This window comes from Hyperoodon ampullatus (genome assembly GCF_949752795.1).
Source record: "Hyperoodon ampullatus genome assembly, chromosome: 4".
Taxonomy (NCBI): domain Eukaryota; kingdom Metazoa; phylum Chordata; class Mammalia; order Artiodactyla; family Ziphiidae; genus Hyperoodon; species Hyperoodon ampullatus.
This window is the reverse complement of record NC_136917.1, coordinates 149,551,725-149,569,169: the sequence shown is the minus strand read 5'-3', so window position 1 is coordinate 149,569,169 and position 17,445 is coordinate 149,551,725. Positions and strand designations below refer to the sequence as shown.

Below are 17,445 nucleotides of genomic sequence, written 5' to 3'. Positions count from 1 at the left end.
TGTTAGTCACAGTGTGTTCAAGGAGATCTCATAAATGCTTTGGACAGCGGTTATAGGATATTTCTAGGTACTAGAGTTTTAGTTTGGACACTGGGGGGGCCTGTCTCATGAGTAATGATGGTTTGCTCCCCATCTCCAGAGGACTAAAATTTGCCAGAAGCTAAAACTCACCCCCTATGCTGTTTCTCATCCAAAATTATTTCTAGCCACATTGTCCAGTGCAGCTTTTCAGAGGCTCTGCAATGAGATAAAATGTCAACATAGTAATGATATTCAAACAATTAAAATACCAACAAATTCAAATCCCTTTGCAAGTCATAATCCAAAGATGTTCAAATCTAAAACAGTTACATCCAAACTTAAATTTCCTTGACCTTTTGAGTTAAAAACCAAAGTACTTAATGGCCTCCTTTGATCATTAGGATTTCTTGTTTTGTTCCATCTTAGAAAAATGACGTACTTGATGCTGGGTGCTGGGTGGAGATGGTTCCTGTTCGCCATCTGCAGACTGGGCTGTCTTCTACTGTAACAAATATGGCTGTTTCAGCTCCAAGAAAGTTGAATTTGTTCAACAGCATGTCTCTTGTGTGCTTTACTTTTTAGTGAAATGTAAATGAACAAAGAATAAATGGAGCCATAATGGTCTTAAGTCGTTGGCCCCACACCCTTGACATGTTAAAAAAAAAGGAACCAATTCCTAACCCCTGGACAGTTGTCCCAGGCAAAATTTTGTTCCCGGGATCTTATTTAATTTTGCTAAAGACCCCTTCAAGAGCTGAAAAAAGTCTGAGGTTTTTACACTACAGTTTCATGGATGCTGGTAGAAGACATGAGATTCCTGGGTCAGAGACAAATGATTTTATTACTCATGGCACAGCAAGTAACTTTTGGCTTTCTCTAATCCCAGTTTAGGATTCAGTCTCAGTTTAGAGCTTCCTGTTTGCATAATTCCCACTCCCCCCGCCTATGGAAGTGAAGCAGAGGGCCTCAGATAGATGCATACACAGTGGCTTTGCTTCACAGCTGGGAACCCTGAACTTAGGCAACCTGAATCTTTTATGATGGGCTAGAAGCAAACTTGATGGCCCTTTGCTCCAGAAAGAGACATGATTATACTGGACAGTGAACAAACCAGGCCCTCCTTCTGAGACACTATCTCTAACCTTCAAGGCTGTTCATCCAACATCCTTGAAAAGATAGATAATCCAGAGTAGAAGCAGCCTATGCCCCTGTTCACAAGCCACACAGAAATGGGAGAGACCCATGGAGAATGGTCTCCCAAGGCTATAACACAGACTCAGTAATAGCAAGTAAAAGAGGGTTGATGGTAAACAATATTCTTGGCTTTTCTTAAAAAGATACCAGTCAGTCTGTAGCAGTTGTTTGGAGTCTATGACCATGAATTTAAACCCAGTGGCAAGAATCTACCTCCCAGTCTGGGTGCAGGAAAATCAACCTGGTCCTGCTTAAAGTGCTTTTCATTTCTATTCAAAAGCTTCTTGATTTGCATTTATACTTTGAGATGAAAGCGAAGGCCTCCCTGATGTACTGCGTTGGGTGTGGACTGTACCTCTGCCAGAGGTTCCAGTTCTCAAGAGCAGACATTTTCAGTCCTGGGCCTCCTTTTCCATCTCCACTGCCTCTTGGCATAGACGTGCTTAGCCTGGAGGAAGCTGCATCTCTCCTCCCCAGTTTACTCATCTGGAAAAACACCCTCTGCAGGTTCGTGAACCAAACCTCCTGTCAAGGGTTCTGAAGCTTCTGTCCTAATGAGCTGGTAAAGGCTAATACCTCTGCCACCTGCTCCATGAGATTTGTTTTTCCTCAGGTTTTGAATATTCCAGGGGTCGAGTAGCACTGCTTTCTGCTGTGTTTAGGGGGGCGGGCAGTAATTGGATCTGCCTCTAGTGGTTCACATCTGCCTCCTTTGGGAAAGACTCACTTACGTTTCTGTTTAACCTTTCTTCTTTCTCTGAAAGACTCCTTTCTTCTTTCATGGCCCTGCTTGCTGAATCAGTGTGCCATTTTTACTTCTCCTTTGCTTTCTGACTCAGATTTTTTTTCTAAAATACTCTTCTAGATTCTGTTGTATTAAAAAAAAAAAAAAGAACAAAAAGAAAAGAAATAGATTCTGTTGCATGGGGCCCATCATTGTGAAAGAGATAGAATCAGTGAGGCTTCTGTTTACTAATGTATCTATTGTTCTAGTGCATCTTGACCACCACCACCTCTGAGTTGGCTAATTCCACCCAGGAAGTATTCTCCCATCAGACCAACATCAAGTTCTGGCTTACTACCATCCTGCCTGGCTCGCCTTTGGGATGCCTATTTCCTTCTTTATAGTCCTAACTTCATTTATTTCCCAGGCCACTGCTTTTGGGGAAAAAAAAAAAATCTTTGTCCCTTTAAAATTTACCCAGAAATTGTTTTACTCTTCCTGGTCTTCCTCACCCCTCACCTTTGAATCTGTCCAGACATTCAGACCCCTCTTGGTACAGCCGTACCAAGTCCTCTTGCTCAAACTCTTCATCTGCAGTTTATAAATCACATCTCTCATTGTTTTCTGGGCCTGGGATCCCCATGGGGGAGTCATTGCATTGTGTTCTCTGTGGTTCTGCCTCCCTTCCTCAGTTGGATTTCCTTAGGTCCCAGTCACCCCCTCTAAACTAGGAATAACCAGTGTCTCCCACTTTTGTGACGCCCATTTTCAGAGTAGTAGTCAGGAGGTGGCACATCTCTTTTCCTTATACACCGTGCTGCCCTTGACCTCACAGTCTCCTCTCCCCTTACGTCTGTCCAGTCTGTCATCTAAGATCTCATCTTTCCTTCTAAGGACTTAGCTCTCTTCCTTCAGCTAACATCGTGTTCTCTTTATTTTTTTTCCCTTCCATTGCTCTTATTCTGATGGTAAGACCAGAGTGTGTTCTCAAATCCTCCTTGGTGTCCTGGGCAAACCTGATTTTTAAAAATGAAGTGCTCCAGGCACATGCCTTTAAAATTGCCTTCTCAGCTGTTAGGTTTGCAGTAATTTTAGGGAGTTTTCTTCTCCTCTTGAATCCAGGAAGGTGGCATATTCTCTTTGGGTGCCCATTTATTTTGCTTTATTCATTAATTAAATCTGCTACCTTTCTGTAGGTATGAAGTTGAAATGGATATCTCTGCAGTCGAGTGGTATAATCATAGTCAATGTAATCATCAAAGCTAGAGGCATCCTGAGATCTAGTGGGGAGAAAGCTTGAGGGCTGTTTTTTTTTCTATTTCCACTAAACCTTCACTATACCCCTATGATACACATTAGGTGCACCACTCGTACCCTCAAGCACATTCTTATTTAATCCTCATGATAACCCTATAAGATAATTACAAGGGAATTTTAACCCTTTAAAAATAAATAGTATCATTAAAAAAAGATACTATTTTAAAAAAATACTACTTTAAAAAAATCAAAGAACTGCCTCTGACATCAATGCCCTGTTAATATATTATGGATACAACACATGTGACAACCTATGGTACATGTAAACTTCATTATACTTTTTTTTTTAGCATTTTTATTGGAGTATAATTACTTTACAATGGTGTGTTAGTTTCTGCTTTTTAACAAAGTGAATCAGCTATACATATACATATATCCCCATATCCCCTCCCTCTTGCGTCTCCCTCCCACCCTCCCTATCCCACCCCTCTAGGTGGTCACAAAGCACTGAGCTGATCTCCCTGTGCTATGTGGCTGCTTCCCACTAGCTATCTATTTTACATTTGATAGTGTATATATGTCCATGCCACTCTCCCACTTTGTCACAGCTTACGAACCCCCCTCCTCGTATCCTCAAGTCCATTCTCTACATCTGCGTCTTTATTCCTGGCCTGCCCCTAGGTTCTTCAGAACCTTTTTTTTTTTTTTAGATTCCATATATATGTGTTTTTGTTTTTCTCTTTCTGACTTACTTCACTCTGTATGACAGACTCCAGGTCCATCCACCTTACTACAAATAATTCAATTTCGTTTCTTTTTATGGCTGAGTAATATTCCATTGTATATATGTGCCATATCTTCTTTATCCATTCATCTTTCGATGGACACTTAGGTTGGTTCCATGTCCTGGCTATTGTAAATAGAGCTGCAGTGAACATTGTAGTACGTGACTCTTTTTGAATTATGGTTTTCTCAGGGTATATGCCCAGTAGTGGGATTGCTGGGTCGTATGGTAGTTCTATTTTTACTTTTTTAAGGAACTTCCATACTGTTCTCCATAGTGGCTGTATCAATTTACATTCCCACCAACAGTGCAAGAGGGTTCCCTTTTCTCCACACCCTCTCCAGCATTTATTGTTTGTAGATTTTTTGATGATGGCCATTCTGACTGGTATGAGGTGATCCCTCATTGCAGTTTTGATTTGTATTTCTCTAAGGATTAGTGATGTTGAGCATCCTTTCATGTGTTTGTTGGCAATCTGTATATCTTCTTTGGAGAAATGTCTATTTAGGTTTTCTGCCCATTTTTGGATTGGGTTGTTTGTTTTTTTGATATTGAGCTGCATGAGCTGCTTGTAAATCTTGGAGATTAATCCTTTGTCAGTTGCTTCATTTGCAAATATTTTCTCCCATTCTGAGGGTTGTCTTTTCATCTTGTTTATGGTTTCCTTTGCTGTGCAAAAGCTTTGAAGTTTCATTAGGTCCCAGTTGTTTATTTTTGTTTTCATTTCCATCTCTCTAGGAGGTGGATCAAAAAGGATCTTGCTGTGATTTATGTCATAGAGTGTTCTGCCTGTGTTTTCCTCTAAGAGTTTTATAGTGTCTGGTCTTACATTTGGGTCTTTAATCCATTTTGAGTTTATTTTTGTGTATGGTGTTAGGGAGTGTTCTAACTTCATTCTTTTACATTGGGTCCAGTTTTTCCAGCACCACTTATTGAAGAGGCTGTCTTTTCTCCATTGTATATTCTTGCCTCCTTTATCAAAAATAAGGTGACCATATGTGCATGGGTTTATCTCTGGGCTTTCCATCCTGTTCCATTGATCTATATTTCTGTTTTTGTGCCATTATACTTTATATACACTTCCTGTGCTTGTAGTTCATACGGAGAGTGGGACAGAGGTTTCTACAATTGCTAATTAAAATACCTTTATTCTGAATAGAGAGTAGCCTGATGATAACCACTCTCCCGTATTCTTTGGCTGATGGGCTACTTTAGTGTAACTGGGAGCCTCCATTCTCCATCTCTGGAGTAAGGCTGGGAGAGCAGGGAGGAGTGGGGAGATTCCAGCTCAGTCCTGCGGCTCCTTTGGAGGCTGGTTCTGTTTGGAGCAGGGCAGTGGTGAATTACAGAGGCCCAGACTCTATTCCACTTGCATAGCCTGGGCTTTTATGAATTCTCTAAAGGTTGTCTAGGTCATTCCTGACTCCTTGGACTCTCCCTCAAAATCAGATCCACTCTTACCTGTGTCATCACTTCCAACTCTTTGGGCCATTTCTTACACCACTGCTTCAGCCTTACCTTCATTCCCACTTCCAGAGTTCCTCTGTCTCCTGGGCCTTTGTGGGAGGTCTGTGTGCAAACTGAGTTGCTTTGGGGCTTTCTCCAACTCCCGTTTAGGATTCAGCTTTCCCAAGGGAGATCTATGACCTCACATTTGCTTACTGGTTTCCAGAATTTTGTTGCTCTTGTCATCTATTCTCTTTGTGGGATTATGTCTTTTGTTTATTCCCCATCATTTTAGGTATTATGTCTTTCGATGTTCTCCATCATTTTAGGGTGGTTACAAGAGGGAAATCTGCCATCTTTAATCAAAAGACTATATCATTTAATTCTTAATTCAAGCCCTATTTTTCAAACGACAACATTAGAACCCAAAGAGGTTGACAAACGTGCCTAAATTGCTACTAAATGGTGCAACCAGGATTTATGCCCAGGATTCTCAACCACACTCCCCTACCACCTTGCTATAAAAACAGAAGCTAGAGATTCTTCTTCACTGAGAGAGAATCTCATAGGTTATAGGTGTGGAAAACTGTACAAATAGAGAGGCTCTAAACCTGGAAATTGGCAAATTATATTAGATTCCATTAATATAATGGCATTGTTATATGACACGTGAATTGGAAATTGCTGATGAATAATAGATTATATCAACTGTTTCTCTGAACCAAAGGCCTTCTAGGAGAACTTTCTGCACATTTCACTTTAGAACAACTAAAATGACATCATTTCCAGAACAGTTTGATTTGTTCTGCATGTCTGAAAAAAAAAAAAGTACAGCAAAGGGTCTTTCTTACAGTGTGGACATTTTCAGACAATAGTCATAAAACTGAAGAGAGGTTCATTGTAATCGAACTGCACTTCATATGTTGCTACTTCCTGAAATAATCTGGAACTAATGTATCTAAGCAACCTACTTCCTGTTCATTGAGTTATAAGCCACCTAAAACCATGACAGACTGGTTTTTTGTTACAAGAGGAAATGGTTCCGTTTAAATTCAGAACCTTTTGATAACATGGTCAGGAGGTTCTGAAATAAGATTTCACTTCTGCCTCAAGCTCATCAGTGCGCCCTTTGCCAAGCTTTGAGATATCTCTGGGTCCATTCTGATTGATTTTAGCTTTTAGCTACAGGCTTTCAGTAGTTATGTAACATACACCATCTTGAGCGTAAAATTTCTTTGGTATAATCTTTTGGTATTTTATAGATCATAGAAACCAAATCATGTCATTCTTTGGTGCATTTCAGGATTTAAAAAAAGAAAATATTGTTTCTTAAGGCTGTGGTTCTTTCTTCTAAACCACCTCCCCAGATTCAAAAAATCAAAGAGTTTACAGCATTCATGTGTGCGTCATAAAGATTTCAGATTCGACATAGACCATGTAAAGCTCTTGTAAAACTCTACACCACTCATTTTGTACGCTCTTCACATATAATCTATCCTAGATCCTGGGTATGTGTTGTAAACAAAAGGGTGTTACTTTAGGGTCTCAGTTTATTTCCTCATCTGTCAAGTGGAGATAATATTATTTACCTTGAGACATATTTGCTGTGCAAATTAAATGAAAAAAAATCGAGGTGAACGAACTGTACAGTACAGTATTGATCATCCAAAGTGTTAACTTAATTGAAAAGCATCTCAGGTTGGAGGTGGGGAATAGCCTGGTAATACCTGAAGCTGGAAATCCAGAGACTGAATGTGAAGTCGCAGCCTCTCCTGTAGGAGTTGGGAAGCCTCGGACAGGCCACTTTCCTTCTGTGAGTGCTTCTGTCATCTCCAAAATGTCTCTGACTGTGTGCAAACCTGGGGCTGTGCTGGAAAACTGGAGCACAGAGTGGAAGGAGGAAACCTCACAGGTCCAGGAACGGTGGGCTGGGGTTGCTTTCCTCCCTTGGCACAAGAGCTTCTCAGTCAGCCTTTCTGATGGTCTGAGACTTGACCGCTATGTAGTAAACCACCCATGTAATGGGCATCAGAGGCGGTAATGACTAGCAAACCGAGGAATACCTTTCTCTGGGAGCCTGGGTCAGGCGTTGTAACCGGGAAGAACCAGGAATTATACTCCGTCTCCATCAATTGCTGTTTACAGTCTGGAGACAGATTCTTTCCATAAAGTTTTTAAGCCAAGCAAAGGAGAGGCCCTGAGACTTCTCTCTGGATTATTCCTATTTGCATGTCTCCTTCTGTGCCCCCGATCCCTGGCGTGTCTCCAAGAGGCTTCTTTTGTACTGTGTATGAATTAATGCCCCAATTTGGTGTTGGGAAAGATGTCCCTCTAGAGAATCTCTAAAATCACCCTCAGGATTCCATTCTTGCCTTTACTTCATAATTTAAACCTGGAGACCTGCCAATCCCGGACGTTGTAATAGGAATTCACCAAATTTATCTTTGTTTTATATATCAAGATTAATTTGTTTTCCCAATGCCTCTTCCTCAATTTGCCTACATCTCCTCATTTCTCAGAATTTTTCTTTTCTTCTTTCTCATCCCAAAAGATACTTGAACTTGAGGGGGATGGGGGAAGCTTTCAGATCTTTTATATTACATATAATAGTTAGCTATAAACAATTACCTCTTAAAAAGGGGGCTTACCTGGGAGATTACTCTTACTGCTTACTTTATACGTTTTCATAAACTGAATTTGATATACAAGGTATAATTTTTATTATCTGTTAAAATTCAGGGGTTTTTTTCTTTACATTATAATTACAAGACTCTCCAATGAGTGCTATGTGGTAAAGGATATCATCTATGTCTTTTTAAAGGACATATGTGTTCCTTAGTGTGAATCTTACCTATTTTAATTAATATGACTTTTTTTCTCCAGAACCTCAAAGGAGAATAAAATTTCAAATGAGAAGGCTCATTTGTTTGATGTATCTCCTAAGTTTTATACATGTAAATTTACCCCCCAGATATTTTTATAACCACATAAGTCTCCTTCTCCTCTCTAGTAAGCATAGCTCTTCTTAGCATGTTGGGCTTTTCTCAGATGGAGGACCAAGGGGCCTTGGGGTCATGCTTTTTGCATAACCTCTTGGTGTCTGATAATGTAGACATACAACTTACAGACGTGTGGGCTGACTTCATAGATGCCTCTGTGTGTCCTGGGTGGTGCTTGATTCTGGAAGGTATTTAATCAGTACTCAGGAGTGTTAAAAAACAAAATTCAACCGAGTAAATTGGAAGATCTAATTGGCTTTATTCAGCAATTCATGTCTCGGGCAGCATCCCATCTAGAAAAGAGAAAGGCACTCTGAAGAGTTGTACAAAATGGAAGGTTTTATAGGCGGACAGAGGGTGGGACTGAAGTTACAAGGCTGGATTCTTTCAGACAAGATTACCGTCCCTCAAAGAAAAATGGGGTTTCAGGCAGATTACCTCACTGACCAGGAGATTCCTGGCTGACTGGTTTAAATTCTACTCCTGGGAGAGGCTGGAACTGCAGTTCCTTTAGGTATGAAGTCTTGGTGGGGCTTAGCACAAGCAACTCCATTTTGGGGCTGTTGTTTCTTTTTAATGGGAGTGTAACACATGGAATATCTGGTTGACCCAGGGTGTAGTTATTTGGCTGCCACCAAATCAAGGCTTTACTGTATTTTAAGAATTTTAGAATTGAATTTAAAATTTCTGGTTTAATAATTGTAGTTTGTACTGTAGGGAAAAGCACTGGCCCACCAGTCAGGGGACCTGCAGTCTACTTGTGGCTTTGTGACCACCTGGGTGACCTTGATCAACACACTTTCTCAAGAAACAAAATGGCCCCATGGGCCCTTTCCAGTTTGAAACCTCCCTGATTCTATGCTGTGCGGTGAAATGCATGCCGGGGAGGAACTTGTCAGTGTGAGGCTGTGTGGTTCCAGGTTATCTGAAGGGCTGTGCTTTGATCCCATGAACTTTTTTCTCATGTGACGCCTGTATTGCTGCTGCTTGAGACTGAGATAATGTCTCAGAGGAGATGGCAGAAGTGGCCGCAGGCTAGCCTCTCCCATCAGCTCTGTGCTTTCTGCATTTCAGATGCCTGGGACAGAGGACCCCCAAGATGCATGCGGTCCAGAGGAATCCAAGGGGCCCTTGGAAAGTCCGAAACAAGGAAGCAGTAAAATGAAGCTCAAGAGCCGTCTTTCAGGTATGTGGACTCTTTGCCTGATACACCTGCCTGAAATGGAGCTTCCAGCCTCAGGAGTTCAGGAAGATAAAGTCATTTGCAGGATGAGCTCTTTTTTTCCTTAAAACCTCCAAATTCTTTTTCCTTTTGATGGTGCATGCCCCAGGCATAACAACCACCTTCAGCCTGGCTGCCCACGTCAGTATTTTTATTTGAGTCATAATGAAATGAATGTCAACATCTCTGTTTGCTTCTGCTTAAACATAAATTTCCTGTAGTGTTTGGTTCATTTACTTCAACAGGACTTAAGGTGACCCTTTCACTGTGGAATACTCCTGATGGCCTATCTTTCCAACAAACATACCTCTTCCTCAAACCCCTGGTCCGCGGGAACCTGGGGCAAAGAGCTATTTATTGAGTAACAAATCTGCATCTCAACTAAATGGGGTAAGGGAGGGGGGAAATAGGATGGAGGTGTAGTTTGTGTAGCAGAGAGATTTGACATTTCCTGGGCACATCATAGCAGCTGGCCTAGGCCCTGAGAGAGAAAGTCAGAGGCTGTGTGGGGGGACTTTTGTGGGTCTGAGGCACTTTAGCCTTGATAGGCTCTTTCTATAGAAAGAGAGGGAAAACACCCGCAAATTATATTTCATGGCTGCACTGGTATAAAGATACAAGCTGGATTCATTATCATCTATTAATTACTATTATGTTCATTTTTTTTCTCCTGAATTTAAAAGAAATCCAAACATTTTTGTGGGCCCCTAGAAGTGGCATGGGCCCTCAGCAATGTGTCTGCTGGTCTCATGGAGAAATCACCCCTGGCTACCCAGCTGTGAAAGACATCTGGTCTAGCAGGAAAAGCAAGCGTTTGGAAGCTTGGTGGAATCAAGTTTACCCCTCAGCTCTTTTTTTTTTTTTTTTTTTTTTTTTAATGCGGGCCTCTCACTGTTGCGGCTTCTCCTGTTGCGGAGCACAGGCTCCAGACGCGCAGGCTCAGCGGCCATGGCTCACGGGCCCAGCCGCTCTGCGGCATGTGGGAATCTTCCCAGACTGGGACACGAACCCGTGTCTCTTGCATTAGCAGGTGGACTCTCAACCACTGCACCACCAGGGAAGCCCTACCCCTCAGCTCTTGAGTTACCTTATGACCTCGGGCTGGTTACTTAACCTCCCTGAACCTCCACTCCCTCGCCTGAAAAAGGAGATTATCATCCTGACTTTGAAAGGTTGAAAGAAACAAAAAACACACATAAAAGCACCTAGTACAAAGCATGGTGTATCACCATCCCCCACTATGTCAGTTTCATCTTCCTGCCACCTCTGGCTGCCAACCAAGAGCATCTCCAACCCACATTGCCTGCCCCCTACTGTTCTCAGGTAAGGTGGCAGGTTTAGGACCATCAAATACATCCATTAAAAAAAAAAACAGGGCTTCCCTGGTGGCGCAGTGTTTGAGAGTTTGCCTGGCAATGCAGGGGACATGGCTTCATGCCCCGGTCTGGGAGGATACCACATGCCGCGGAGCGGCTGGGCCCGTGAGCCATGGCCACTGAGCCTGCACATCCGGAGCCTGTGCTCCGCAACGGGAGAGGCCACAACAGTGAGAGGCCCGTGTACCACAAAAACAAACAAAACAACTCAGTAACAAAATGAATTGCTTTGTATTTGTAATCAGAATAATTAGGTAGTGTCTATCTGACTGAGTGTTAGGATATGGGTTTGTGACAAAAAGCAGTGTGATGACCAGAGGCTGATAAGACTAGAGAGAAAGGTCATGTTGATGGTCCTCACATGGAGAGAACGACCAGCTTCTCTTCAGCCCCGAGGAACAACTGAGAGAAATACATCTAAATCCTATGTGTGTTTGCGGTGCGGAAGGAGGTCCTTAGGTCAGCTGTCTGATCAGCACCTTATAAACAGTTCCCAGGGGAGGGTCATAGAGCTCTGGGGAAATACAGGGACCTTTGAAACCAGTGCAGTCACATTCCTCATTTTATGGATGTGACCAGAGAAGTTAAGGGGATCCCAAAGGTCACTCATTCAGTCTGCCTTCCCGACAGAGTTCTTCCTACCCACCCCTTGGCTTCCTGAGGAACTTGGAGAGAATCCCATTCCCCAGTCTGGGGCTTTACAGATACAGATGTGGGGAGGGGATCCTAGCTGACGACCTTCCAGATCTATGATTCTCCATGTTCGTACTATTAATTTAGAATGTGCAGCACATTCGGCTGAGTAGTAAATCCAGAACTGGCTACTGTTTGCCACAAATGGATGCCACCCTCTCTTCCTGTGTTTTTCCTAGACATCCAAGGCCATAACAAGGAAATATAGTAGAAGAAGCACATGCACAAAGTCAGGAAGAACTGTGTGCAATTCCCAGCTCTGCCATTACTGGCTGTGTGACCTGGGACAGGTGACTTAACTTCTTTGGGTCTCAAATTTTTCACCTGTAAGATGAGGGTTATAATTGCAAATCAATGTGGATGCCTTCTAAATGCTGGGCCTTGTTGAGAGATCCAGTTGAGCGAATGTATATGGTACCGCCACTCCAAACTGTGGCAGCAGTAGGCCCTCACCACATGGTAGCTGCCACTGTTATGACTGTCATCGTTAATATCACATTCATCATTGTCATTTTCATTATCATCGTTCTCGCTCCCTCTCAAGAGGGGAAGATGCTTGAATGGGTTCAGATAGGAAGATTCTCAGGAACTTGCAGGTCATGATAAGGCACGAACAAGAGGTATGAAGACTGAAATCTCTCTGACTTGTGATACTGGGGGAGGCATCCAGAGGATGCAAGATAAAGGATGGCCGGTACATTGGCGGGTCTTGGTAGAACACAGGAGGAGGAAACCCGGGGTCTAGACTTGGGGCAAAATGCGTGAGAAATACTTAGGGACGATGGGGAAAAGAATTGGTTAGAGAAGTTTTTGGCAACTGTTTTTCTGCCTCAGCTATCTGAAAGATCCAATAGTCCAACAGAAACAACGATTCAGTCCAGCAGAGAGATTTGGGGGAAGGAGATTCTTGGCATGGGAGGTGATGGTGTGGGCAAAATTGGGTAAAACTTCAAGTGATAGTTATACGTTTCCCAGTTTGGGAAAGGATGTGGGTAGAGGCCAAATCCTTTGAGGATCAGCAGGCTAGAGCAATGAATTCATGTAGCAGGATAGTGGGAGCTCAGACTGGAAAAGTAGTTTGGAGGCACCTTAAAGAGGCTTAAGGAATTGGTTCTCCATTCAGTGCTTTGAAATATGTTCAGTCTAAAGACATTTGAATGCAGGAGATTTTAATGTGATCACCTCCTAATTTCTGTGTCCTGTAAACCTGGATATTTATTTCATATTTTCTTAAGCGAGTCATTCTGGTATTCACATATCAGTATATTATCTACAGACACTACCGTATGTGGTTTCTCTTCTATCAATGGCAAGTGCTTCCCTGTCAGCTCAAAAGGAATTTTCTTCTAATAAATCTTTTTCAGATGAGTAAGCATGCCAAGATAGATTAATCTGGTCATGAATTATTAAGTCATGAATTATTAAGGAGGTTCTGTAAAGAGTTTCCAGCCATTTCCACTAAGATTTTGGCCAGTCTGGCTCCAAAATGACTAAAGCTATTTCATGGAACATTTTTCCTGATATTCTAACCAGAGTTTTCTTTACTTCATACCTCCTTTTTTGCCAGCAAGGTCCCTTTTAACTTTTGTATTTTTGATTTATCCATGTTAATGCCTTAGGTTTGTGAAAATGAAAATTTTTCTTTTGATTGCAAAGGAATTTCAGGTGTTTGAAAACCTGAAATTTGTATCACAAAGTTAATATGTAGCTTTTGAAAAACCAGGCTTTTAGTGATGTCCATTATAATATAAGCCCTGTTCTAACTTTTCATCACTATTAAAAACTCATCAATATATTGTATATTTTTAAAAGAGTACAGAATCATCTTGTTTTATTCCATGAAAAACTTTCTGAGAAAGTTTTAGATAAATTGAAATTTTAAGTCATCAAATGAAATATTACATAGCCTAGGAGAATTTGATATTTCAAAGAATCTATGTGTATATATAGTTATATACACAAACACATATATATACATGGCTCTCCACATATATATAGTATATAATAAACATCATAATATGATTATAGCTACATTCAAATGTAATTGATCCATCATTTAAAATTAAAGTCCCTTAAACCCTCATACACTGTTGGTGGGAATGTAAACTGGTGTAGCCACAATGGAAAACAGTATGGTGGTTTCTCAAAAAACTAAAAATAGAACTACCATATGACCAACCAATTCCACTTCTGGGTATATATATTTTAAAAAACCTAATACACTAATCCAAAAAGATACACGCACCTGTGTTCACAACAGCATTATTTACAATTGCAAGATATGGAAGCAACCTGAATGTTCATCAGCAGATGAATGGATAAGGAAGATGTGTGTATATATACCATGGAATATTACTCAGCCATAAAAAAGAACTAAATAATGGCATTTGCAGCAACATGGATGAACTTGGAGGGTATTATGCTAAGTGAAACAAGTCAGACAGAGAAAGAGAAATACTGTATGATAACACTTATATGTAGAAGCTAAAAAATACGACCAACTAGTGCATATAACAAAAAAAGAAGCAGACTCACAGATATAGAGAACAAACTAGTGGTTACCATTGGGGAGAGGGAAGTGGAGAAGGGGCCATAGGGGTAGGGGATTAAGAGGTACAAACTATTAGGTATAAAATAAGCTACAAGGATATATTGTACAACACAGGGAATATAGCCAATACTTTATAATAACTATGAATGGAATATAACCTTTAAAAACTGTGATTCACTATATTGTACATGTGTAATTTATATTATACATCAACTATACTTCAATAAAAAATAAATTAAAATTTTTAAAAAGATTAAAGTCCCTTAAACTATCTTATTTTAAAATAGTGTATAATATAAACTAAGTATCATAAAGATGTCTTTAAAAATCATTACTATAATGATTTCTTAAACAAGACACAAGCACTAACCATAAAGGGAAAATATATGTTGTTCTACATTAAAATTATGAACTTCTGTTCATCAAAAAATACCATTGAGGGCTTCCCTGGTGGCACAGTGGTTGAGAATCTGCCTGCTAATGCAGGGGACACGGGTTCGAGCCCTGGTCTGGGAGGATCCCACATGCCGCGGAGCAACTAGGCCCGTGAGCCACAACTACTGTGCCTGCACGTCTGGAGCCTGTGCTCCGCAACAAGAGAGGCCGCGATAGTGAGAGGCCCACGCACCGCGATGAAGAGTGACCCCCACTTGCCACAACTAGAGAAAGCCCTCGCACAGAAACGAAGACCCAACACAGCAAAAAAAAATTAATTAATTAATTAATTAACTCCTACTCCCAACATCTAAAAAAAAAAAAAACAATACCATTGAGAGAGTGAAAAGGCAAGTCACAGACATGGAGAAGATATTTGCAATACATAGATTCCACAAAGGATTCATATCTAAAATACATTAACAATAAAAAAAAATAAAACTGTAAATCAACAGAGAAAAATCCAATAAAAGAATGAGCAAAGAAAAAAAATAATAAAATTTTCTAGTAGTCCAATTAAAAAAGTGAAAAAGAAAGGAATGAGCAAAAGACTTGAACAGCCTCTTTACAACCTTAAAAAAGAAAAACAGCCAATGAATACTTAAAAAGAAGCTCAATCTCACTAGTCCTCAGTGAAATGTAAATTATGAACCACAGGGAAATACCATTATGTATCCAGCAGAGTGGCTAAAAGTAGAAAGACTGACACTGCTAAGCGTGACAGGGAAGCGGAATAACAAGCACTCACACACCCTGGTGATCCTGCGTGGTGAAGGGGACACATACCTGTAACCCAGCCACGCCTCTCCTAGGTACATCCAACAGATACGTCACAGAATGTCCAGTAACAGTGTATTCTAGATCGGGGTCAGCAAGCTTCTGCCCACAGCTGTATTTGTATGGCCCACAGATAGAAATGCTTTCTACATTTTTAGTGCATTGTAAAAAAAATTTTAAAGAATGTGTGACTGAGACCATTTGTGACTCATAAAGCCTAAAACATTTACTATCTGGCCTTTACGGAAGAAGTTTGCTGACCCTTATTCTAGATCTGAAACTGGAAGCAAATCAAATGTCCATCAGCAATAGAATGGATAAATAAATTGTGCTGTGTTTATACGATGAAATAGTATGCAGAAAGGAGATGAAGAAACCATTGGAATGCAGCAACATGATGGAATTTCACAAATCCTAAGAATGAGGAACCAGATACCAAAACAAACGTATTGTATGTGTTCATTTATATCAAGTTTGAAAATAGGCAGAAGTGATCTGTGGTGTTAGAAGCTGGGATAATGGTTACCCTTCGGTGAGGGGGTTAGTGGCACAAAAGGGGATTTGGGGATCTGGTAATATTCTATGTCTTAGTCTGGATGTTGGTTATTGGCATATATTCATTTTGTGAAGTTTCATGGAACTGTATGTACACTTAATGATTTCTGCCCATTTCTGTAAGTTGTTATACTTTAACTAAAAGTTTGTTTCAATAGTCATTGCTATACATGGAAAAAGGCATCCCCCAATCATGGAACTATACCAACCACAAAATGATATTCCTCCAGCACTAAGAAGTCATCTGCTGATAGCATTCTCACTATTGTTTATTGCCTTATCAACCACAGCTACATCTTACTTGGATGAAACATATACATTGCCCTTTTTGAAGCTGTTCACTTCAAAATCGAGCACTTTCTTCAGAGTCTGACATTATGGCCTCGGCACGCACCAAGCTTATGCAGAGCTTGATGGTTGAGTGCAGTGAGCTGGGTGCTTTGAAAGTATTGAAGTATTGGACACCAGGCTGTCTGAGCAACCATGAATGTGGGTGGAAATCAACAAGTTCATACCCATGCATGCTCTTAAGATCTCTTCATTCTATATCAAGTCATGTTTTCCCCTCTGTTTTTTCAAGGGGGTGTGCACCGTCTAGAGTCTGTTGAAGAATATAATGAGCTGATGCTGAGAAATGGGGACCCCCGGGCCAGGATGTTGGAGGTCTCCCGAGATGGCCGGAAGCACTCTCTCCCCCAGCTCCTGGACTCGACGGGCACAGCACAGGTAACGCAGCACCGTGGAGCCCCTGGCTTTCTTATCCAGTCACAGTTACTTGGTTAGGGATGGAAGAGCATGTTTCCAGCCCTAGGTCTCCAGGTTTTCTTTTATTCTCTCCGAGACGAGCAGGAGCTTCCGTGCTCTGAAGACCTGTCCATCTATGAGGGCCAGGGGTATTCAGGACTAGAGATTTAGTATAGTCAGTGAGATCTATCCGGGGAGGCTAGAAGGAAGTAGTCAGCCTAATATTTGAAAATAGAAGAGAAGAAAAAAAACCTTGATCCTCTTTCTACTGTGTGTTTTGGAAACAAGAGCTGCTTTCAACGCCAGGAGACAGTGGCGTGTCACGGTCTGTGGTGAGAACCACCATCTCTTGTTTAGTGGGTGTGTCATGTGTCAGCATCGCCTGCTGGGTGGGTGGGTGTGGGGACGTGTGAGGGACTACGGAGGCGGTTGGGTGTGCCTACGCTGTGCCTGGGATCCTACCTGGTATACAGTCATGGCTCAAACAGCCAAGGTCAGAAGAGGCTGCCGAGAGGGGTGAGGAAGGTGAGGATGTTAATATTCCAGGGCCCATCCCCACCAGAGCTCGGGGCTCCACAACCCTGCTCAGGGTCTCCTCCTCAATTCCATCATCCTCAACCCAGTAGAAACTGGGTAGACGTCTCATAACAAAGTTGGAGGCAGGCTC

At 41.4% G+C, this 17,445-nt stretch overlaps 1 protein-coding gene across 1 annotated transcript in view; it reads left to right on the top strand.

Moving 5' to 3' along the window:
• Positions 1-17,445, top strand: part of PDZD2 (PDZ domain containing 2) — a gene marked incomplete at both ends in the record, with an annotated part of 241,666 nt that overhangs the window by 181,290 nt on the left and 42,931 nt on the right. The window contains 2 exons of the mRNA XM_079701985.1: positions 9,500-9,611; positions 16,615-16,760. Coding sequence (XP_079558111.1) covers positions 9,500-9,611; positions 16,615-16,760 — 258 coding nt within the window. The remainder of the gene's footprint in view (positions 1-9,499; positions 9,612-16,614; positions 16,761-17,445) is intronic.